Consider the following 25,864-nt stretch of genomic DNA (forward strand, 5'->3'; position numbering starts at 1 on the left):
TATTTTGTAAACCATGTTTATGTCTAAAATAAAAAGAATTATAAAACTAAAGGGAGTAAACTAAGCATTGCACTATTGTTGGTGAAGACACCGATGTCCAATCTTGAATTTGCCTATGATGGATCAGGCCAAGGCTTCGTGCAAGACTTTTTAGTGTTCCTATAGACTCTAGGACACATCTAGGAAGGTATATTGATATGTTTGTACATGTAAGGGTGAAAACGGTCGGAAACAGTATTATAATATAGAAAACGGAAGCAGCTGGTTCGGGATATTTCTACATTTTAGCAATTAAAGAGTATAAAAAAATGGTTGAAAATGGTTGTGAAACCAATTGAAAATGATAAATTTTTATGTTTGGCAAAATTCAGAAATGGTGTCATAATATAGAAAATGGTATCATAATATAGAAAACGAAAGCGGTCGGTTCGAAATATTTCCGTACCGTTTTCATCCTTATTTACATGTATGAGGCTATCCGCCATCTATGGCTATATCCAGACATCTTTAGGGGTTATAAGGTAAAAAATTCTAGAACTCGGCCAAGAACTTACCAAGCTTGACCAAGATCTCGAGTTGGGGCTCTAGGTTGTGTAGGTCTTGTTCTTGCTTCTCACCTACTTCTTCCTTTTTCCTATGTGAACCTTCTATGTGAAAGGTCCTTGTTTGGTTTTGGTAATTGAGTGATAACCTAGGTGGACTAATTGTGTTTAATGTGAGATACACAAGTGATTAGTCCACAAATACACTTGTGTGAGCAACTCATGCCATAGAGATGAAATAGCTTGGATATGTTGCAAAGCTCACACATGTGATGAAGGAGCTCATTGCATATGAGACATGACACGGAGTCATGTGATCAAGGTGGAGAAGATCAAGACAATACTTGGCTCGACGGACCGGTTGCAAGTGTGAATGGCAAGTTGAGTAATAACTTGGCGCCGATGGACCGAGGCAACGGTGAAGAGCAAGTGAAGTCAAGATCGATGAACCAATACGGTCACGTGATGATATGAAGTGGATCATATCATTTGGTAATTGGTTGGTGCATATGTTGCATCAACAATGGAGGAGATAAAATGGAATGTGCAAGACAAAGGTATAACTTATAGGGCATTTCATTTTAACGGTAAAAAATTGTGTAGAGAAGTGCATGACTGGATTTAGGATAAATGGTCGTACTATCAAGAGGGGCAAACTCGTTTGCATATCAGTCATCTAGTGTCACTTGAGTGATCTAACTTTGCATACGTGTTAGGATCGAGTGAGGCTGAGAAAATACTGCTAATCCTTTGGGAAAATGTTTGTGAAAAGCTAACACACGTGCACAAGCTGGTGAACACTTGGTGGTGTTAGCACATTTGCGAAGGAGAAGTCAAAAGGTGAAGAAAGGAGGCGAAGCTAGGCTCGGTGTGCTGCCCTAGGGGCACCGCCCTGAAAGGTCCTAATGGCTAGAGGGGGGTGAATAGCCTAATAAAAATTTCTACAATAACACTTAACAAAATGGTTAGACAATTATGAGACGAAGCAAGTGTTGCGCTAGCCTACTCAAAATACAAGCCACCTACCACAATTTTAGTTTAGATAGTATCTATTCACACAATAGCTATGACACTACCCTATGTTAGTGTGCTCTCAAAGGCTAACTAAAGAGCCACACCAACTGTCGGCGTGTCGGACCGGGGGGTCCTTAACCAACGAGTGAATTTGTGCTGCGTGCCCCTAATCCCCGATGGTGATGCAAAGAGACACAAGGTTTATACTGGTTCAGGCAATCGACGCCCTACGTCCAGTCTGAGAGATCGATCTTGTATTTCTTGCACCGGAGTGCTCGTAGTAGGGGGTTACAAGCTAGGTGAGAGAGGGAGCTAGCCCCAGGTCTCGACGGGGGTGGTGCGAGCTGCTTGAGGCGTTGTTCTCAAGCAGCGTAGAAGTGTGTGGTTCTATTGGTGAGTTCCTCTTTCTGCTCGTTGTTCTCCTGTCCCTAGAAATGGCCCCGGTCCCTCCCTTTTATACTCTAAGGGAGAACCAGGAACGTACATATGTTGCTACATAGCGTTCTATGAATGGGGATGGCATGTCCGAGCCCTGCAGGCGGCCACTGTTGTGGTATGGTCGATGGAGTGGCTCCGTCCTTGTCGTGCAGAAGTGACGTGCCGATCATACTTGATCTTGTGCGTCGTGGGGCTCCAGTACAGCTTGAGGCAGGACATGGCGGGTGACGTGCCGGTCATCGTGCGATGACGTCGTAGGGAGCCGAGGCTCTGCAGATTCTGAGGCCGAGCCATCGTGGGGGGCTCGGCGGACATGGATCCTCAGGCTGCCGAGCCCCTGAAGCAAATTGCCGAGGCTTTGGAGGGAATTATTGGTCCTGGGTACTGATTCCGAGGCCACAGCATCCCAGACGTGGCTCCCCACGCCGTGTTGTTCTCAGAGCAGGAGTTGGCAGCACAGTGAGGCATGGGCGTCAACCATGTGCATAGTGGTGGGCACAGTGGCGGGCAACCCCTGCCCAGTCCTGCCTCCCGTCCCGTCGGCCATTCCGCTTTACTGTGCCGAGCATGCGGCCGATGTCAGTGGCAGCAGTTGGCTGAGTTAATGCGACGCGACGTTTTGTTAGAGGGACAGGTGAAGGAAGAGGCTGCGGAGTGTTGTCGAGCCCGCCTCGCGTGAGGTGGTGGGTCAGCGACCCGGCCGAGGCCTGCGACGAGAGGGGGTCGGCCGAGGCCTTCGGTGGGGGATCGCCCGAGGCCAGCGGTGAGGGGGCCTCGAGCGATACAGAGAATTGGCCGAGGCCTTTGGTGAGAGGTCACCCGAGGCCAGCGATGAGGGGCCTCGGGCGAGTCGGAGAGTCGGCCGAGGCCAGCGGTTGTTAGCTGGTTCCGATCTTTACGAAGTCTAAGCAGTCGTTTTTTGGTTCTTGCTTAGGGTACCCCTTCTCACGGTATCCGACACTAACCAAGCAAGCAAGCTCTCACAACTAGCTACACTAAAGAGCTTGACAACTAGTTTGCGGTAATGTAAAGAGAGTGATCAAGAAGGTTATACCGTCGTGTAGATGAAGGAACCAATCAATCACAAGGATGAATAATAATGAAGACCAATCACCTCGGAATCAATGATGAACACAATGTTTTTTTACCGAGGTTCACTTGCTTGCCGGCAAGCTAGTCCTCGTTATGGCGATTCACTCACTTGGAGGTTCACGAATTGGCTTCACACGCCAAACCCTCAATAGGGTGCCGCACAACCAACACAAGATGAGGATCACACAAGCCATGAGCAATCCACTAGAGTACCTTTTGGCTCTCCACCGGGGAAAGGTCAAGAACCTCTCACAATCACCACGATCGGAGCCGGAGACAATCACCAACCTCCGCTCGACGATCCTCGCTGCTCCAAGCCATCTAGATGGCAGCAACCACCAAGAGTAACAAGCGAATCCTGCAGCGAAACACGAACACCAAGTGCCTCTAGATGCAATTACTCAAGCAATGCACTTGGATTCTCTCCCAATCTTACAAAGATGATGAATCAATGATGGAGATGAGTGGGAGGGCTTTGGCTAAGCTCACAAGGTTGCTATGTCAATGTAAAATGGCTAAGAGTATGAGCTTGAACCGGCCATGGGGCTTAAATAGAAGCCTCCACAAAATAGAGCCGTTGTACTCCTTCACTGGGCACAACATGGGCTGACCAGATGCTCCAGTCATGTTGATCGGACGTTGGACCTCAGCGTCAGGTCGCCCAACGACAGCCACGTGTCCTGATCTCAACGGTCACTTGAGTTGACCGGACGCTGCGCTATAACTGACCGGACTCTGAGCCACCAGCGTCCTGTCATTTCCAGTAAGGTTCCAGAAACGCATTTTGCCCACCGGACGCGTCCGGTCATGCACGACCGGACCCTGCCAGCGTCTGGTCAGAGACCCTAGCCTCTGTGAGCTGCCCGACAATAGGATCGGACCCTACCTCCAGCGTTCGGTCACTGAGTGACCCAGCATTCGGTCATGAGACCGAAACGTACACCCTCTGCTGCCACTCACCAGACGCGCCGGTCCAACCGAGACCAATGTCCGGTCACTTACAGTGACCTCCGTCTTTTCTGTCTAGGGCGCCGGTGGCACCATCGAACTGTCCGCACTCTACGGGCGGACACTCCGCCGGTGAAGTTCCTAACCCTTGCTCAAATGTGCCAACCACCAAGTGTATCACCTTGTGCACATGTGTTAGCATATTTTCACAAACATTTTCAAGGGTGTTAGCACTCCACTAGATCCTAAATACATATGCAACGAGTTAGAGCATCTAGTGGCACTTTGATAACCGCATTTCGATACTAGTTTCACCCCTCCTAATAGTACGGCTATCAAATCTAAATGTGATCACTCTCTAAGTGTCTTGATCACTGAAAGGATCTAGGATGCCGCCTAGAGGGGGGTGAATAGGCGTTTCTGAAAATTAACACCTTTAAATGCGGAAACAATTAGTAAAGGGAGTTTCCAAATTGGAAACTCCAAATAAAAGTAATACCACCCCTCACAAGTTAGCCACATAGTGTACAAGGTATAAATAATGTATCTAGAAGCTATAACCCTGCAACACAAAGTTAGAACTGAAAATAAATATTTTCAGCACAGAGCTCTAATACCGGACGTGTCCGGTATGAATACCGGACATGTCCGGTATGCACGGTTTCTGCAGAACAGCCCCGAACTTGCTCCTTTCGATTTCTATCTTCAAACCAAACTACAGGTACCTACTAGAGATATCAATATACATAGAGAACCTGCACAAGAGCTGGAGCAACACAAATATCAAATGAAATGCGAATTGAGACATGATATTTGTTTTACCGAAGTTCGGACTCGTTCGAGTCCTACTCTCCATTGAGGGGGCTGTGGGTGACCCAGCGAAGGTCAGCCCTAGAGGGTACCACGAAGGTCACTCTAGTCGGAGTCTTTTCCAACTCTTTTTCCTCCTTCCACTAAATGATTCCGAGGCGGCAGAATCGACCGTTACAAACTTTCCAAGGCACACCGCAATCTCTCAGGTGCTCTCCGGCGATGCCTAACCATCTAGGACCGAAGAGTCCAAGAGTAACAAATACGAATCACGAGATTGACAATATGCACAAGTGCTCAAGTGGTGGCTTGCTCTCTTTTTCAAATTCTCTCTTAACCCACAAATTGATTTTGCAATTTGTATCACACACTCACTAAGAGAGGGTTTAGGAGAGTTGGCAAGGCTCAAAAACGTGTGTGTATGTCAGCAGAATCAACAGCCTCCAAAGGTGGAGGCTTGGAGGTATTTATAGCCTCCTTGAAAAACTAGATGTTTTATAGCCTGCATACCGGACACGTCCGGTATCACTTACACTGCGCCAACGGTAACTAAGTTACAGTGATGTTTGTGAGGCGTCGGAACTCCTGAAGAATGGCGGGACTTCTAACCGTCGGAACACCCGACTCATGTCAGAACTCCTGACCCTCAGCAAATTGAAAAACATGTAACTGAGTTAAAGTTAGTGAGGTGTCGGAACTCCCGACGGATGCCGGAACTCCCGACCCTCAAGGCTTTTGAAGATAGCCATTGGCTTCTGGTCAGGCATACCGGACACGTCTGGTATGACTAGGATAGTGAACCCTCCAAGTCAGTTAAAGTGCGAGACGTCGGAACTCCCGACCCTTGCCGGGACTCCCGACCGTCGAAACTCCTGACTTACGTCGGAACTCCCGATGAACCAACCTGAGAACAATAATTTTACAGCTGCTGGGCAAATACCGGACACGTCTGGTATCAATACCGGACACGTCTGGTATTGCCAGACCAACAAAGATAAAGTTAGCTCTTTTGTTGCTCAAATACTCAAAACTCACATGGGTTGGCTTGAGCACTTATGAAACGTTATCTACCAACATGATGCATCCCTCTTAATAGTACGGCATACCTATTAAACTCAAGATAAAAGGAAAAATGAATTTATACCACTTGAGTTGATCTATTTTGAATTGATGCCGTCTCTTTCAATCTTCATCAAGTAAGGGTGCTAACATGTTGATATTGATCTTATCACTTGAGCATAGCCATCTTGAGCATGTGACTTGATTCCATTCATCTAATTTGAATAATCCCAAATGTATCAAGTCACTTCTATCAAACACTCCAACAGTGATTTGATCCTCCACATAAACATGAACATCATAGCTTGATTAGTACCTCAACTAAATGCAAGTACTTCCTTCTTCACCCTAGCTAGGTTCTTTGGCCGCCAAGCCATCGCTTGGCCTTCACCCTTGCTTAGTACCTCGAAGCCTTTCCTTGCTATCTTCACCATCTCAAGCCATCAAGTCACATCTTGTGTTCAATCATCCATTCATGTATTGTTATCATTTTTATTTCAATTTAGCAAGCTTCAAATATGAGACCAATCCATATGCAATTCCTTATGTCTCATTAATTAATTCTTACAAGCGTGCTTTTACATAGAACATGGAAATCTCACAATAATTAAGCCTTTGCATGAATTCCATTTGTATTGTTGCCTTGTGCTTGAACTAGATTGTTTACACAACAACACATCATTTTGGCTTTCATTAAGTACCTGTGAGATAACCTATTACCTGTCCACACTTAGCAAACGGGTTAGTCCTTTAATCACGTTGTCATTTAATCATCCAAAACCCACTAAAGGGCTAGATGCACTTTCAATCTTCCCCTTTTTGGTGATTGATGACAACTTGATTAAAGCTTACAAAATAATATAAACATTTAAACTTTTGGGTTCAATGATTTATGAGAGGCTCCCCCTTAATATGTGCTTATGATTAGAATTCACAAACTGACCTCAAATGTTAATTGCACATACTAAAACATATAGGAGACTCCCCCTAAATCACTGCATCCGTGGGGTGCATGTGTGTGTGACAAAGTGAAACCGTGATGCATATGACAAGATATATCACACAAGAATAAATATAAAGACATCACATCAAATATTTTCATTCTAGCATGCATAGTCCTTATGAAAATAAATATAACACATGTAATTCACACATAGCACTCATTACACATTTTCTCAAGTCCACAAGCCACTAATATATATTAAGATAATGTCTCATGAGATACATAGATAAAGCATAAGTGAATCTCATCTCTCACATGATACAAACTGTCTCAAACTGAAGATACATCAATGAAGCTCAAGAAATGAAAACTACAGCCTGCACAGCCTGAAGTACATATCTTCAGGTACAAAGATAAGCAAATAAAACTATCCTGAAGCTTTAATCAGTCTCTCTCCCCCTTTGTCATCCATCACCACAAAGGTCCAATAATGACAAACTAAGGACAAAAGGGGCTACAAGCTGTATCTGATCTCTGGCATCACTCATCATCATCCTCATCATCTTTACCAGCATCCTCATTATCTAAGCGTGTAACACCAGCTGATCGAGAACCACCTGCACCAGATGGGTCATAGCCACCAGACCCGTAGAAGCCACCACCACCTGTCAGGTCACTCCACCAATCTGAAGCATAGTCGTCTGCAGTGCTAGGACATGGCTAAGAGTGAGTAGGCACTCGAGCCTAAAGTGGTAGAGTGTCAGGATGCTCAAGTGCCTGCTGCTGCTATCTCTGAAGGAACTCAGCATACTCTCTGTCGTATCTGGCCTGCTGGTGCTCCTCAATCTCAGGCTCACTAGCTGCCTCATCTGATACTAGAGACCTAGGAGGCTCAAGCTCAAGCCTAGAAGCAATTTGCTTCAAAGTTCGAGTATCCTTCCTCCTAGCCTCCCTCTCCTTCTGCTGCTGGGTCTGGATGTCCCGGCACATCCCAAATATGAAGCTGAAAAGCCTGCGGATAGGCGAGGGAGGACTACCACGGCATGAAGTAGAACATGAAGGAGCATGTGGTGAAGGTGAAGCTCCTGCTGGTGCACCACTCTCAGGTGCATCTACCTCTAGTGCTGCTGCTGCTCCTCCTGGTCCTGCTAGAGGTAACCCTGTCTCAAGCAGATCTACAACAATCTTTAGGGCCTTGTGAATCTTGTCATACTCGAATGTGTGCCCTGTCACCTGCTCAATCATATACATGATATAGGGAGCAAATCCATAGCCCTTGAGGGGCCTCTCTCCCACACTCCTAATCTCAGACCAAATAAAGTCAAACACACTGAAGGGCTGAGCATCAGGTGTCATCCTGTGGAGTAGGTTCCTAGAATAATCAGCAATGTTTCCCTTGTCTCCACCCTTGCAGTCAATAGTCTTCCTGAACATCCTGTCCAGGTATCTGTAGGTAGGCCTCTCGGATCAACCCTTTGCTCATCTCTAGCTTTCCTGGTCATGCCCTTTCCCCTGAAGTCAACTCTAGGAACATAAGAGGGCACATTGGGCAAACGTGTCTCAAGGAGACCATAATGCATCCCCTGACCAGGCGGGTGCTGAACTGGAGGAACTAGCTCCTCCTCCTCAATCTCCTGCTCCTCATTTGAGCTATCACCATCTAATCCTCTGTCAGTGCTCTTCCTCTTTCTTTCTTCTCTAGACTCCACTCTGAACTCATTAGTGTTAGAAGAAGAGCTCCCTGATCCCTCTGTATACTGAGCTGCTACACTAGAGGCAGCCCTGGTAGACCTCCTGCTGGTTGGCTTGAATCTAGGGTGCATTTCCTATCTCGCCTTCTTGTACTTTTCAAGTGTGGGATCATGCCTGTGCTTGGACCTCGGCTCCTGTCGTCCACTCATGGTTGCTGTTCTGTATCCAAAGATTTCCATAGAATTTTAGATACATGCCCATAGCTTATTCTCGAATTGTAATTAGACATAGATTCTTTTATCCAAGGTTTTACAATCACCTCGACACACCACTGTCACAAGGTTTGCAAAACATAGATACAGAAGAAACTATGCCTAATATACAATTCTAAGATTGGATTGAATCAAAGGAAAGCAGAGGGTCTGCTCTGCTGGGCCATACCAGACACGTCCGGTAGCATACCGGATACGTCCGGTATGGGCGACCAACAACCCTAACTAGGGTTCCTTGATTCAACCCATCACGGATCAATTCCAAACTTTAGGCATTGCTTCTATATCACCAATGCAGCATATTGACTGAAGGAATTTCAAAATCATGTATTGACCATGTAGATCGGACGAGGTCCGTGATTAGGGTACCTGAGAGAAGAGAAGAGAGAGTGATGTGAATTCCAAATCCGCGGGCCTTCAATCCTTGATGCAAGCCTTCTCCAATGCAATCTCCCTCTCTCTCTCTTTTGTTGGTGAAAGTCCTCGGTCGCCCTAGGTGAGGAAGAAGGGCATCGGCTGGTTGGCTTGGAAGAACAAGTCTGTCTGGGCCAAAGGGGTACGCTCGGTTTTATAGCCCCGCTCATACCGGACATGTCCGGTAGCATACCGGACACGTCCGGTATACGCGGGCTGGCCCAAATAATTCCAAAAAGTGTTTTCTCTCTTCCAATCCCCTTTTCTGTTATTTCTCAGTCCAAAAAGGTATATAATCTTGATCCAAATTGAGTATCATCACTTTTCTTATCCAATGCCATAAAATGATTTTCTCTTTTCCAAATATTTGGCATATACAAGATTTCGCTTACTTGAGAGAGATAGAGAGAGGCATAGTAGATTGTGGACTTAAGAAAACCATGTCATGTGTAATTAGCCAATCAAACAATCAAGGAGAGCTATAATCAACACATGACAAGGCTAGGTCACAAAGACCAAGATTCAAATAGTTTTTTCAAATTCACACTTCCTACTCATGCTAGTTAGGGGTTTTGAAAAACATCTCTCCTATGTCACACAAATGCACATTCTAACATACAAAGGGCCTTAGATGCACTTACAATGCATGTATGTAAACACATACCTTTGCCTTGAGCCCACAAGAATACCACTAAGAAGATAAATAGCATGATAGTCTTTATGTTGACCTTAATTGTCAAATAATCATGCTAGTTACGAATTCAACTTTTCATCCAAAGGACTACAAAGAATGCTAGATAAATTTGTCAGTCCACAAGGTGCAAAACAGAAATTTAGCTCCCCCTAAATAAGTGCTTCAAGTAATTTAAATGACTTTCCACAAGCACTTTTATTCTATTAAAAATTTGGGAGTCAATTTTCTATTTTGAACCATAACCAAATAATTTGCCATAAGTAAATTTGAGTATAAGAGATGCTCACAATCCACTTAGATTTGGTAAACCACAAGCTTCTGAGTGAATTGAGGATATATGAAAATATATGGATCAAAAACTCAGTTGCTTATCCAATTAGTGTTCTGGTTCCTACAATACCAGACACGTCCGGTAGGTATACCAGACATGTCCGGAATACTAAGAACAGAAACACTCAATTTCTGTCCCTGGCCATATCGGACACGTCCGGTAGATGCAAGACAGGCACAATTAATTTGCTGCTTGTGATTCTTTGTTTAACTTTATTATTTATAGTATACTAGCATCTCAACAAATAAATTACTGTACTAGAGAGCGATCAAAAACATCATATGGCAAACATGATATATCTCAAGTGAAATTAATTAGCCACATTTAATGTTTCACAAATATACCTATTTGTGACCCTATTGAGCACAAAACAAATAAAAGTGGCTATCCTATGAGGTTTAGGTACTTATTACCAATGGTGAGGATGAAATATATGATATATTCATTGAATTATCTTTGGGTCAACCATATAAGGGATTATGATAAGAATTGGTTGATAGATTGAGTGAATATTGTCAAATTGCTTGCTCAACCACCCCGAAGACTTCATCTCATCACCAAGTACCTACATCATTAACCTAAGCACACTTTGGTGCCCAACTCTTGTTGGGTCCTTTTTAGTTAGTCAACAAGTGTTTAGGCACCCAAATGGCTTTAGCACTAGTTTGTGGTGAACACATCACCTTGCTAATGCTAACTCCATTTGTGGTCTTCCTAAGCATATCATTATAAACAAATGTGTTCGGCTTAGGTGAATTACCATTTGGGCATTCATAGCTTAGATGCCCCTTTCTTTTACAAGCATAGCATATGCGGCCTTTGTTTGCTCTATGCTTGTTTTGCTTGTATGGCATCTATCAACCTTATGACCCATCTTATTGCATCCATAGCATCTTCTTGTTGCAACTTGGGCTTCCTTTCTTGCCTCTTTGTACATTGGGCATTTCTTGGTAGGATGCCCCAATTTCTTGCTCATGAGACAAGCACTTTGTCCATCTTCTTCATTTGCTTGGCCTCCTTGGTAGAAGCCTTTTGATTGGCGGCTTCAACCTTATCGACCCAACTCTTGTGTGGACACAGCCCACTCATGTCCATACAAACCACAACCATAGCACATCCTTTTTCCATGTTTCTTGCTCTTGGTTGGGTTGGCCTTGTTTGAGATGTGATTCTTTTGTTGGGCTTTGGAGGAAGCAAGGTTTGAACCCTTCTCAAGCTTCTTCACCATGTTATCACGGTTATCTTGAGAAGGTTGTGCTTTCTCCTTACCCTTCAACCGAATCACATCTTTTTTTAATCTTTGCACTTCTTTGAGCTCTATGTTTTCTATAAGATTTAGCTCAATCGAAGATTGGCTTGCTTGAGGAGCACACTCATTAGTACAAGAAACATTTAATTGAGATGGTGTACTAGTGAGTGGATGTGTGGGAGGTTGAGAAAACTTTACCGATGTAATCACAACCTCATGAGCCACTTCAAGCATAATGCTTGATTCTACTACTTCATCATGAGAGCACTTTAGATGAACATAGTTTGCTTGTAGCACATTATACTTGCTTGATAGTTCATCTAGCCTTGCCTTGAGCTCCAAGTTTTCCTTCTCTAGTTGTGAAACACTAGAAGAGGAGTTAGTAACTAAAGCATGCTCAATTGACAATTTTTCATACCTTTCACTTAGAGCCTTTAGTTCTTCCATCTTGGAGATGAGAAACAATTCTTGCTTTTGAAGTGATTGCTCTTGCTTCTCAATCTCTTCTTCAAGCTCATCATTCTTTTCAACTATCTTCATGATGATGAACTTGTCCTTGCGGTTGAGATGATCAATGTTGTAGTTGTCTTCAACTTCAACATCACTCTCATCTTGATCATCTACTTGTGCTTTCTCCTTTTCTTGATCTTTCTTGTTACTCTTTTTCTTGCTTTTCTTGGCCATGAGACACAAGTGATGAGTATCATGAGATACTAAGGCTGACTCATCACTTGGTCGCCACTGGGCTTGAGCATCGTTGCAAACAGCTGCTTGCTGGTCTACTGCCTCGGCCATACCGGACACGTCCGGTATGTGCAGGTAGACAGCAAGTCATGTGCTGCTTGCACTTCTTGCTTCGGCTCGGCGCTCTTGAGGTCTTGTGAGGCTTCTTCGCTGCATAAAGACACAATGGACATACTTTCCATTGACTCGATCTCAAGTGCGTCATCACATTTGGATTTTCCATATAAATCAAAAAGTCTAGTCCAAATGAGATGAGCACTCTTCGGAGGTGGTTGTCCATTGAAGATTGCCTCATCTTGAACCTCTACACTCAATGTACTCAAAATAATATTAATAGCTTGAGCATTGAGTTGCACGTATATCTCTTCCTCTTTTGATAAATTTTTGTAGTTGCTCCAATCAACTATAGAAAGAGGTATGCTTGCATCCACAATATGCTCAACAAGAGGACTAATATCTCTAAAAGCATTGAGTACATGTATTGACCAAGTTAGAAAGTTTGAACCATCATTTTGGAGAAGCACCGGCTCCAACTCGATAGGCGTCGACATCCTTTTCTCATGGTGGTGAAGCTTTAGGTGAGAACCTAGATCTGATACCAATTGAAAGGATCTAGGATGCCACCTAGAGGGGGTGAATAGGTGTTTCTAAAAATTAACAATTTTAAATACGGAAACAATTAGTAAAGGGAGTTTCCAAATTGGAAACTCTAAATAAAAGTAATACCACCCCTCACAAGTTAGCCACACAGTGTACAAGGTATAAATAATGTATCTAGAAGCTATAACCCTGCAACACAAGGTTAGAACTGAAAATAAATATTTTCAGCACAGAGCTCTAATACCGGACGTGTCCGGTATGCACGGTTTCTGCAGAACAGCCCCAAACTTGCTCCTTTCGATTTCTATCTTCAAACCAAACTGCAGGTACCTACTAGAGATATCAATATACACAGAGAACCTACACAAGAGCTGGAGCAACACAAATATCAAATGAAATACAAATTGAGAAACGATATTTGTTTTACCGAAGTTCAGACTCGTTCGAGTCCTACTCTCCGTTGAGGGGGATGCGGGCGACCCAACGAAGGTCAGCCCTAGAGGGTACCATGAAGGTCACTCTAGCCAGAGTCTTTTCCAACTCATTTTCCTCCTTCCACTAAATGATTCCGAGGCGACAGAATCGACCGTTACAAACTTTCCGAGGCACACCACAATCTCTCAGGTGCTCTCCGGCGACGCCTAACCGTCTAGGACCGAAGAGTCCAAGAGTAACAAATACGAATCACGAGATTGACAATATGCACAAGTGCTCAAGTGGTGGCTTGCTCTCTTTTTCAAATTCTCTCTTAACCCACAAATGAATTTTGCAATTTGTATCACACACTCACTAAGAGAGGGTTTAGGAGAGTTGGCAAGGCTCAAAAATGTGTGTGTATGTCAGCAGAATCAGCAGCCTCCAAAGGTGGAGGCTTGGGGGTATTTATAGCCCCCTTGAAAAACTAGCCGTTTTATAGCTGTTGCCATACCGGACATGTCCGGTATCACTTACACTGCGCCAACGGTAACTAAGTTACAGTGATGTTTGTGAGGCGTCGGAACTCCTGAAGAATGCCAGGACTTCCGACCGTTGAAACTCCCGACTCACGTCGGAACTCCTGACCCTCAGCAAATTGAAAAATATGTAACTAGGTTAAAGTTAGTGAGGTGTCGGAACTCCCGACGGATGCTGGAACTCCCGACCCTCAAGGCTTTTGAAGATAGCCGTTGGCTTCTGGTCAGGCATACCGGACACGTCTGGTATGATCAGGATAGTGAACCCTCCAAGTCAGTTAAAGTGCGAGACGTCGGAACTCCCGACCCTTGCCGGGACTCCCGACCGTCGGAACTCCCGATGAACCAACCCAAGAATAACAATTTTACAGCTGCTGGGCAAATACCGGACACGTCCGGTATTGCCAGACCAGCAAAGATAAAGTTAGCTCTTTTGTTGCTCAAATACTCAAGACTCACATGGGTTGGCTTGAGCACTTATGAAACATTATCTACCAACATGATGCATCCCTCTTAATAGTACGGCATACCTATTAAACTCAAGATAAAAGGAAAAATGAATTTATACCACTTGAGTTGATCTATTTTGAATTGATGCCGTCTCTTTCAATCTTCATCAAGTAAGGGTGCTAACATGTTGATATTGATCTTATCACTTGAGCATAGCCATCTTGAGCATGTGACTTGATTCCATTCATCTAATTTGAATAATCCCAAATGTATCAAGTCACTTCCATCAAACACTCCAATAGTGATTTGATCCTCCATATAAACATAAACATCATAGCTTGATTAGTACCTCAACTAAATGCAAGTACTTCTTTCTTCACCCTAGCTAGGTTCTTCGGCCGTCAAGCCATCGCTTGCCCTTCACCCTTGCTTAGTAACTCGAAGCCTTTCCTTGCTATCTTCACCATCTCAAGCCATCAAGTCACATCTTGTGTTGAATCATCTATTCATGTATTGTTATCCTTTTTATTTCATTTTAGCAAGCTTCAAATATGAGACCAATCCATATGCAATCCCTTATATCTCATTAATTAATTCTTACAAGCTTACTTTTACATAGAACATGGAAATCCCACAATAATTAAGTCTTTGCATGAATTCCATTTGTATTGTTGTCTTGTGCTTGAACTAGATTGTTTACACAACAACACATCATTTTGGCTTTCATTAAGTGCCTGTGAGATAACCTATTACCTGTCCACACTTAGCAAACGGGTTAGTCCTTTAATCACGTTGTCATTTAATCATCCAAAACCCACTAAAGGGCTAGATGCACTTTCAATCACCAAAACAAAATAACTCATACCATTTATACCTTTGCCTTGAGCTTTTTGTTTTTCTCTTTCTTCTTTCCAAGTCCAAGCACTTGATCATCGTCATGGCATCATCATCATCATGCTATGATCTTCATTTGCTTCACCACTTGGAATGTGCTACCTATCTCATGATCACTTGATAAACTAGGTTAGCACTTAGGGTTTCATCAATTCACCAAAATGAAACTAGAGCTTTCACGCCCCTAGCTGTTCGGTGCATGGCCACCTCAGTGGCGATGACCGGCTGGTCAAGGCCGAGAGCAGGGGTTGGAGCTGGCACCGCCGTGCCTTGTCCGGTGGCACTGCCACCCCTAGGGCGGTGCCCACCAGACCGAGGCCGAGAGCAGCAGTAGGTGACTTGGTCACCACACATGTCCGGCGTGCACCGCCATGGAGTGTCTGGTGCACCGTTGGGGCACCGCCTCTTTTCGGCAGAGAGCAAGGGAAGGCGAGGGGGTCACCGCCATGGTCACCATTGTGGTGATGGTAGTGCACCGCCCTATTTTCCCGAGGACGGGATTTTCCCGGGGGTTGGCCTGGGTGGTCACCGTCCCTCCTAGGGCGGTGCCACCACCACCCCTGTCCGGGAATTCGACCGTTGGGAGGGGCACCGCCGTGTCCGGTGCCCTCGCAGAAATCAGCAGCTTTGCTCCAACGGCTATATTTGGCTTAGGGCTATAAATAGAGGTGGAGCTCGGGCTTGGGTTGGTTGCTGAGCACCCTTAAGCCTTGGTGGCTTGTGTAGGTGTGCTTGGGAGCCCTCTAACTCACTTATGCTTGATAGTGATCATCTAATCGAGTGAGTGGGCGATTCTAGTGCAATTGCATCGTGAGGTTGCATCGAGTGGCATTAGGTGATCGTGTTGCAAGCCGGTAGTGTTTGTTACTCTTGGAGGTTGCCACCTCCTAGACGGTTTGGTGGCTTGTGATTCCGTTGAAGCACGCAAGAAGATTGTGCTCCAGAGAAGGATTTGTGAGGGGGATTGTGCTCACCCCGCAGGGATCGCGAAGAGCAACTCTAGTTGAGCGTGTCATTGAGCTACCCTCACTTGTGGGTAGGTTCTTGCGGTGCCCAATGTGTGGGCTTGGCGGGTGATGCTAATTAGCCACCAAACCACTAAGTGAGCGGTCGATACAACGGGGACTAGCGTGTTAGCAAGCACGTGAACCTCGGGAGAAAAATCACCATTTCATCATTGTCTTCCCGTTGGTTTGCAATCCCCTTAGACAAGTTTGTAATTACTTTCATATACATTGTATTTAAGTAGTTGCTCTTATAATTAGTTAGCTTGTGTAGCTTACTAGTTACCTTCTTGCTTATGTAGCATAGAAGTAGCTCTCTTGCGTGGCTAATTTAGTTTAAGTAACCATGTTAGTCACATTGCTTAGTTTGTATAGCTAAGTAATTTACGCTCTCTAATTTGGCTTGTGTAGCCTTGTTATTGAGCATTGCTAGTGAGCTTAGGGGTTTTGTGCGCTTTGTATCACTAGTTGTGTAGGAGCTCTCCGGTTGCTTGAAGTACTAGTTGCATAGGTTTATGTGACCTTGCAAGCTAGAATTATTAGGTGAGCTCTAGCTAGCCCAGCACCTTTGTTGCCTAATTAGGATCTTTATAAGGTACTTATGAACTTAGATAGAGGGGTATAATCTTGGCTAGACCGATAGTTTTAATTCCACACTTGTTTCGGTTAGCTGACGCGTTTAAGTTTTTAGAAAGAACTATTTATCCCCCTCTAATCCGCCATCTCGATCCTACACTACGGCAAGAGAGGGAAGCACTCCTTGCTTCTCTGTAGCAAGGGGGGTGAACTTGCATCGGGGATGGTGCTGCAGTTCATTCGCCTGCGCCTTGGCCTTTTCCTCTTTCTCCCTTCTTGCTTCTTGGGAAGTGAGGGAGGAGAGAGCTTACGGCAGTGCTCAGCTGTGCTATTCACAGCTACTGCAGCGCTGCAGCTGCTACTTCTCTTCTTGGGTGAACAGTAAGTGTAGGGGTTGTTGCTGCAGTAGCAGCCGCAGCGCTGCTGCAGCAATCACAGCCATAGAGAATGTATGATTGTCTTGGCACAACTGACCAACAGGCCATTGTATATAGAGCACAAAAGTTTCAGTTTCAGTCGTACTTAACATTTAGGTTTGCAAATAATTTTTTTCATGATGTAATGCATACCATGATATGGTTAGCAAGGAATGCACTCATGCTGTGCCATTACAACCTCATAATTGGATACAAATCTCCAGATTGCTATTTTTTAATTTGGATATTCATCCATTACCGTCTCATGCTGGACTACACAAACTATGAAATCCAATCAACATGAATAATATTGGCTACCAAGCACCTTAAGGGCAAACAACCGTATGATATACCACTGAATTGTTCAAAGTTTATGTACATCATAAACTGAAGAAGTGATACAATGATGTTTATTCACTAGGTGCATAAATAAGATTGTTGTCAGCCACTTGCTGAAGGTGGTCTGTCATAAGCCATACAAGGGTTGTGAACTCACTACCACTGTTGAGCTTCTTGGCATGGGACTCCCTGCTGCATCGGTTGGCCGTGTAGATGAGAAAATCGGCCCAGACCTCATTGACCAGCTGCAGCGCATTGTTAATGTCGATCAGTTCTTCGGCCAGTTCGACTGCCAGCGACAAACGAAAATTCTGAACACGAGGTCCGGTGAGCTTCCTCTGGTATAGGGCGCTAGCAAGGTTGAGGTTAGAACCAGATACAGGGTCATTATTGCTGATGATGTCCATCCACTGAGTGGCCAAGCTCCTCTTGGTCCATTGGTACAGCTTGTTCTGAGCAAGGCCCGGTAGCATGTCAGGTTGCTTGAAGAGGAGGAACATCATGTAGTTAGATAGTGCCTGCACTTCCTCCACAATACGGTGTTGTTTATCCTCGTCCTTGATCTTGGTCTGCCTTTCTGCGAGGAAAATGTCAGTGGCAATGTGCCAGATGATGATCCCCTCGTGGAGCTCAGCACCAACGAACTTGTTATCAATAGTAATGCCACTATGCTCTTTCCAGCGCCCCAGTGCCTCCGTGCCCCATTTCTCTCTGACCATTCCCAGTGTGTTGATGTACTCACTTTTGATCTTGTATTGTACGTAAGTGACCACCAAGTCTTTCAGGCCATCTGGAACACCAACAGCCGGCATGCTATAGCCCAGGATCCCAGCCAACCAGCCACGCTTTGCAGTGCACATCTGCAACATGTTATACTGCCCCATGGTGCCTGACCACCTCCTTGATGGCCTGAAGAAGCCAGCAATTCAAGTACTGTGGGCAAGCCGGCGAAGAGAAAGGACCATACAACGAAGCCGGTGCCACCTCTCCAAACACAAAGCAGAATGCCGAAGACCACTCCACCGTGTTGCACAAATAAAGGAGAATGTCCAGGTAGACCAGAATGCGCTCAGCAGTGATGTCATCTCCATGAGGAAGGCACTGCCCAACAAGGCATAGGTGATAATAGCAACGTCCGCGATTCTGTTTCCCTCCCTGCCGTAGAACTGGAACAGCAGAAGGGAAGCAACCACAGCGAGCGGCGAGACGACGCGGATGCAGTAGCCAGGTAGGGTGTGAAGCACGGGCGCCCTGGTGTACAGGATGTCATACATCAGCGACAGCTCCATCTACACCAGTGTCCACATATACCCCATCTCATTCTCCTTAAGGTATCTAAGTATGCCAACTATGTAGCTCCCTGGATTCTCCGAGGAATCCACCATGGCAGACTTGCAGACACGAAACACGGCATGAGCACGGAGCATGAGGAACTCTTCTTTGTCGACAACCTTCCCTTTAAACCATCCTCGAGGTGGTTTGCCCTCGAGGTAAAGATCACATTTTCCTAGTTGCTCCATGTCCTCCGCCTCCACAGACTCCCGGATGATGCTGAAGTTGGCATGCCGGAGAGCCCATGTCATCTCACAAAACTTGGCAACAGTGACAGTAGTCATCAAGGTTGCACCCAGCGAGAAGAGGATCCCACTGCCGGCAATATGCTTGTAGATGACATACCCTGCTCCCAGGACCTGCGCCATAAGGGTCAGAAGATGGCGCTTCCATAGCTTGTTATCCTCGAGGGAGTAGGCCGTGATGTTGTCGGAGCCAGCAAGGTGCAGCAGCAAGAAGGGCGCCCAGAAGGCGACCAGCTGGTGCTGGCGCAGGGTGCTGCTGAGGGAGAGGTTGCCGAGGGCATATATCGCGGTGCTGTCCGCCAGCTGGTATGCCAGCCAGAGAAGGAGCCTTTTGGGGCTGCGGCCTTGATGCCGGCGAATCCCAGAGAAGAAGAGCAGGATGACCTGCTGCGTGAGACAAAGGATTACAAGGATCTCAGTTGCCCATCCATTCCAAAAGTCCAGCAGACATCCGGCAATGACTCTCGGCTCCAGCACTGATTTGATTCATCAAGTAACATCGTAGAATAGCCATGCAATAAATAAATAGAGCAGCATATTACATGGGGTTGATAAAAAACTGATAACTAAAATTATTAATGTATACATACAGCGGGTATCCCCTAGTTGATCAGCACCGAAATTAGCCATGCATGTGCCCAGCAGCGGCAGTAAGACATGCATGTGCCCAGCAGCGGCAGTAAGACAGAACAGAAATGAAGATGACGAAGGCTGGATTGATGCTTGGTTATAGGAATTGTTACACTAACTAATCGAGCATATATACAACTAGATGGCCTGGTCTACTGGGTTTGCAAGGGTGGCCAGAACAGCCTAGCTCAACAAACCACATAATAAAGATGAAGAAATTAAGTATTAGTAGCAATTTGTTATTGTTTACTAACCATTTGATATAGATAATTCTATTCATATGGCAATTCCAAGCCTTCCATCAATCAGTGCTAAGAAACATGCGATAGCGAGATATGGATGCACAAAGTACAAACACATGCTATGCTGACACGCAAACATTAACTAGAATCAATGTATACATACTGACCAAAATTAGCCATGTGCCCTGCAGAGACAGAAGACACATGAGGGCAAGACAGAATTGAAGGTGACGAGAGCTGGATTCAGGATTGATTACACAAACAATTACACCAACTAATTGAGCATCCTGCTAGATGGTCTGGTGTACTGTGCTCTTAAGTGTCATCCTGATGCACCAAACCGTATCATAAACATGAAGAAATTAAGTATTAGCATTTTGTTATTGTTTGTCCGTCAGTGCACATGCTCCATTCAATTTGCTAACCATATGCTATCCATCCACCAATAAATGATCTGTACCATGTGACAGTGGGAGGTGCATGGCACAAGTAAATCTGCTGCAGGTAAAGACAAGTGGACCAAGCCTATCATCTTCGATAGTATGTAACTAAGAGCCAAAATTGCCTATATGGCACTATAGGAGACGATTAGCTAATGTACCACTCCGCTGTCCCCACTAGCTATTTTAGCATTCGCTACATACCTTTGCACCATCAAGCATTGCACCATCTATGTACATGGATGGTCCAGACTCCAGATCACTTGAAGATCATCACCACTGTTAACTTTTTTTTCTCTTCCTCGCCTGCTGTAGAGGATAATCCTCTACTGATCTGGTCAAACTCGTGGCTTGGGAGAAAGAGGAAAGCAGGGAACACGGTCTGGTTTCAGCTCTGGGATACCACAGTGGAATTCACGGAGGTGTGCTAGAGGCGGTCAGCACACTGGTACCAAATATGGGCTGAGGTGGTGTACCTTGTTGAGCTGCTCCTCTGTCCTAGATCTCGTAACATGACATTTTTCTAAATTATTTCTTTTGCAGGTTGCATGGCATTTTTTAATCTATATGCTTATGTTAATAAGTAATAATAATTCTCAAATTAGACATGGTGTCAGTATATCTATATACTATAGGCTTCTATTCTTAGATTTTTGCAAAATAGATACTTGTTTCACAATTTTCAATTATTCTTTTTAAAGGACCCAAGATATGTGCAATGTGTGGCTGCCCCGTCCCGAGTGCAGTTTCATCCTCGAGCAAATTTGGGCCATGGGGTATTACCTTGATAATTCTGCCAAATTTCAAATTCAAAATCTAGTCATTTTCAAGATCAGTGGGCCAGGTAAATGATTTTGGTCCAAACATGCCTGACTCTGCTTGTTGCATACAAAAAATGTACCTAATCCTTAGGAGTCCATTCCAAGACTAATGCGGCCTGTTTGAGCCCCAAAGCAAACCATGGAAAGGTTGGAAAAGAACGACAACAGAATATGAGTTGGATAAATACCTTCTAGGTTGGTTGAAAATCCAATATCACTATAGCAGGGGATCCAGTATTTACATATGGTTGTCAGGAAGTAGCCTGGTGGCATATGTGCTGATGAAGTAATGATCAGCCTATTCTTTGATCTCCTGACATAAAAATAAAGGTAAAATGACAGCATTTGTCTTCAAGTATTGTGTTGGGTACTGGAGTTGAATTATTTGCACCTACACAAAAAGGAACTGAAATGCTAAGCCAGTACCAGAAATGCCAAGAAGCAAGTCAGTGTCAACTAAAGCATTGTGTTCCTTGAAATTTGCTATGCTGATAACTGTAAAATAAACCTAGAAACATACTTCAGGCTAAGAAAGACCACTAAAAATCTCTCTGTTAACAAGAAAGCAATGCCACATCAGAAAATAAGAAATATAATGTTCTGCAGATTAGCAAAAATCGGGCAGAGGACTTTGATATTTCAATAAGGATGCAATTGACAGTAAGGGGTGTTGTGGAAATCTCAAGTGCTGACAATAAATTTGTCGCTCTAGTCAGTCCTGGAACAAATGTTGTTAGAAAATTACATGTCTACTAAAGTATTTACGGTATCAGTTTCCAAACTTCAGCAGCAGCATTATTCCATTTGCCAACAACATTTGATAGAAATGGAAAATAAAGATTTATGTTTCAGAGGAGTGCTCAATGTTGAGGACATGGCTTCAGAAACATGAATAACAAAAGGCTGCTTCTGTTATACTTGCAATAAGGCAACCAATTTCATTGAAGTTTTAGATGATAATTACTTCACTATTATCATGAGTAATATAATATAAAAGTTTATTTAGGAATAGGCATGATTCTAAAAAGAATAAAGCAACCCAAATATCTTCATTTGACACTGTCCTTGCTCATGCTTCACATCATCTTGCTCAGATCCCATCTCTTCTATGGATAACATATGTTGACTAAATTAGATTGTCTATATGGTAAGATGTTGCTCTTTTCTGAAAGAAAAACTCACATGTTCTGATATTTGGTGAAATGCAAATGATTCGTACAGGGAGTTTCTGAAATCCCCTCATTATATGGCAGTAGCCAGAAGTTAAGAGGCATGATAGTACAGGATCAATGGCCAGGCACTGTCCATGTATGAGTGATTGGCACACTTAACATAATCACAGAGATTCATAGGGATAAATAACAGGTTTACTTCACTCCTCGCTTACAATGTGAACGCTACAATAAGTTTTGTTCAAACGCATCCTACAGTGTTAGTGAGGAGAGGATTTCCAGGTTGGGATATGATAAGTTCCTGACAGACAGCAGAAGATTTTCTGACTAGCTTAAGCATTGTGCTACTCCAACTACTATTAAGCAACAGCAACATTTGACTAATCACCTGGTTTCAGGTCACCTTTTCACTACTGCTTGCTAGTCGACTGAGAGCTGAGCTCCAGTGTAGGCAGGACAGCCATTGCTTCCCCTTCAATTGCAACAGAGCCCTCCTCTTCGTCCATGAAGCATTTGGTTGCAAACTTGACGCTGCACAGCGCAATCGATAATTAAGTTAGCTTGAGGTCTCAATAAGGCAAAGATGGGAGCAAGGCTTGCTGCAGGTGCGTACATGTATCGGCTTGCCGTGCTGCTGTTCGCGGCCCCTGTCGTCCTGATGTTGAGCGCCTGGACTCGAGCAAACACCTCATCTCCGACGTACACCGGCGCCGCAAACTTGAGCATCTGACTCGCGTACACCGCGCCAGGCTGAACCAACCAAACCGAACCAAACCATCAAGCGAAGCCACACTGTGAGACTCCATGCTGACGCGCTGTTCGACGGAATGCCGGAGAGGAAAGAGGGAGGGAGCGTACGTACGAAGCTGGCGGCGATGAGGGAAGGGAAGAGGGACGCCACGAGCATGCCGTGCACGACGCGGCCTCGCTGGAACCCGCCCAGCTTACGGGCGACGGCGTCGTCGAGGTGCACCGGGTTGCGGTCCCCGCTGACCGCCGCGTACGCCGCCATGTCGTCCTCCGTGAAGCGCCGGCGCTCGCGCAGCGCGTGGCCGACGCTCAGCACCGCCGGCGGCGAAGACGCGGCCGACGTGGTGGTGGTGGCGGTGGTGCGGACGAGGGGGAAGATTGCCCGGCCGCGGAGGCGCATCGTGGCGGCGCCGATGGGGAATTCGGTGTAATCGGAGTTTTTTTTTTAGGAAAAGGTGTAATCGGAGATGAACGAACCAGGAAGCTGGCAGCTGGGGTCCAGCTATCTATCAACAATTCGGGCTACAATCTTTACAAACGAATCCTGCCTCCAAAAGTGCCAGCTTTTCGCGGCCGTTGGACCGAGCGCGCGGACAGGACGAGCCGCGGTCATTTTTTGAAAAACCTGTTTGATTTTTTGGAAATTAATCCATGCTTCAGAGATTCTCTCAGTATATTTTGCAAAAAAAACACCTTAGATTATTTCGAAATCAACCTGCAGACCAGATTGGATGGGCACCGGGTTTTTTTTTTTCAAAAAAGACTCGAAAATCAACCCGCGCTTCAGAGACCCTTTCAGCAATTTTTACGAAAACATTCTCAAATTTTTCTCAAATCAACATACAGGCCACCTTTGATTATATCTCTTTAAAAAAAAACTGAAACTTTAAAATTGCATACTAAATGACAGAAAAATTGTAAATTAGAAAATCATGTTGATCTGAAATCCTAACGAGTAGAACTATGCAGTGCATCCATAATATCACATGTTTTAGCAAGAATTTTTTCACATAAACTTTTACCTATGCTTTTTAGGGATAAATAAAATTATACCTTCATGATGATAAAGTCTCGAAAATACATAAAAATCATAAACTACACCTACATTCTTATTGCCATGGGCCTAATCGAAAGAGAAGGTGCAGCAAAGCCGCACCCGCGTTTCTAGTTTGGTTCCTATTTTCACATCCCCGTGAGACGGTAACAAGCCTTTTAGCTGTATGAAAGATAGTCCGGACCTATATGACACAAAAAAAATTCGAAACCATCTTAGTGCCACTAGCATTAACTCTTTTGTTCTACACGTCATTCCGTCGACATCTATTGCGAACGGTGTCAAATAGAGCTGCAAAAAGTCAGAATTGCCCTCTGGCTAGAGTACCTTGCTGAAAGTTGTGTTTTCCTCCGGTGCCACTCTCTAATCCCGTGGCTTTGGCATTCGCCTGACAATATCAACTTTGGGGCTTAATTATCTACTAATCTGAAGCGCAAATGACCCTGACCCCTTAATAAAAGTTGTATAGCTTGACAACTTTGTTGCAGGCGGCCAGACCGAATCAAAGTGAAATGTGTCACAAATGAGATTCCAAGATGCCTACTCAGACGCCCGCCAGGTGCTCGGCAGAATGTCGCGTGGCTTCATGCACTCCTGAGGAAAAGGTTGTGCCATATGAACTGGGAAAGGTTGCTGCATCCACTTCCATTTCCCATATATATATATATATATATATATATATATATATATATATATATATATAGGGAGAGGCTATTCAGTAGCCGGCTACAAAATAAGTTATTCTGTAGCCACCTCCATTTACTATAATTTTATATACTAATTTACCATAATGTCAATACATATTTACGATAGTTGGGTTACTATAACACATAGGAATATTTACCATAACGTTATATTAAACCACTTAGTAAGGAGTTACTATAATCTCGTAAAATAACATAGTAATTATCGTAACTCAAAGTGGCTACAGAATAAGTTATTCTGTAGCCAGCTACAGGATAGTAGTTATATATATATATATATATATATATATATATATATATATATATATATATATATATATATATATATATAGGGAGAGGCTATTCAGTAGCCGGCTACAAAATAAGTTATTCTGTAGCCACATCCATTTACTATAATTTTATATACTAATTTACCATAATGTCAATACATATTTACGATAGTTGGGTTACTATAACACATGGAGATATTTACCATAACGTTATATTAAACCACTTAGTAAGGAGTTACTATAATCTTGTAAATTAACATAGTAATTATTGTAACTCAAAGTGGCTACAGAATAAGTTATTCTGTAGCCGGCTACATGACAGTAGTTCTATATATATATATATATATATATATATATATATATATATATATATATATATATATATATATATATATATATATATATATATATATTTCTTGTAGTAAAAGGTTTACTGTTATCAATTATCATTGTAAATATTTCACCATTGCCTATTCTGCCATCCTCATCTTCTGAACAAAATTAGCCTTGATTCTTGTGGCAAATCCCATTCCATTAAATTAAATAAAAAAAAGTCTAACCTGTAGGGCACGGACAAGGTATGAACAACTCATGCCTTGTTGACAGTTTCTTCCTCTGCTTCCATTCTGGTACACACGTTTGTATTTTGGTCCCGTTCGGTTTGCTAAATCTTGTTTGAAATTAGCTAAAAAAAACACTGTTCTGACTGAAATGTTGTGAAAGAAAAATAT

At 44.0% G+C, this 25,864-nt stretch overlaps 1 protein-coding gene and 1 pseudogene across 3 annotated transcripts; both read right to left on the reverse strand.

The window, feature by feature from the left end:
• Nucleotides 1–17,545: 17,545 nt before the first annotated feature.
• On the reverse strand, nt 17,546–21,486 carry LOC136533503 (uncharacterized; annotated as a pseudogene).
• Nucleotides 21,406–23,567, reverse strand: LOC136533504 (3-hydroxyacyl-[acyl-carrier-protein] dehydratase, mitochondrial-like). Of its 3 annotated transcripts, none has more exons than XM_066526048.1 (4): nt 23,219–23,567; nt 22,970–23,106; nt 22,760–22,887; nt 21,406–21,497 (listed from the first exon to the last, which is right to left on the reverse strand). In XM_066526048.1, the coding sequence occupies exons 1-3, from the start codon at nt 23,504–23,506 to the stop codon at nt 22,767–22,769; spliced, it is 546 nt and encodes a 181-aa protein (XP_066382145.1). In that variant the 5' UTR covers nt 23,507–23,567; the 3' UTR covers nt 21,406–21,497; nt 22,760–22,766. The 3 variants fall into 3 exon arrangements, with proteins under 3 accessions (XP_066382145.1, XP_066382144.1, XP_066382143.1); XM_066526047.1 differs by having other exon boundaries at nt 21,490–21,575; XM_066526046.1 differs by lacking the exon at nt 21,406–21,497 and having other exon boundaries at nt 21,596–22,887.
• Nucleotides 23,568–25,864: the final 2,297 nt, after the last annotated feature.

This window comes from Miscanthus floridulus, unplaced genomic scaffold (assembly GCF_019320115.1).
Source record: "Miscanthus floridulus cultivar M001 unplaced genomic scaffold, ASM1932011v1 fs_904_1_2, whole genome shotgun sequence".
Classification (NCBI taxonomy): Eukaryota; Viridiplantae; Streptophyta; class Magnoliopsida; order Poales; family Poaceae; genus Miscanthus; species Miscanthus floridulus.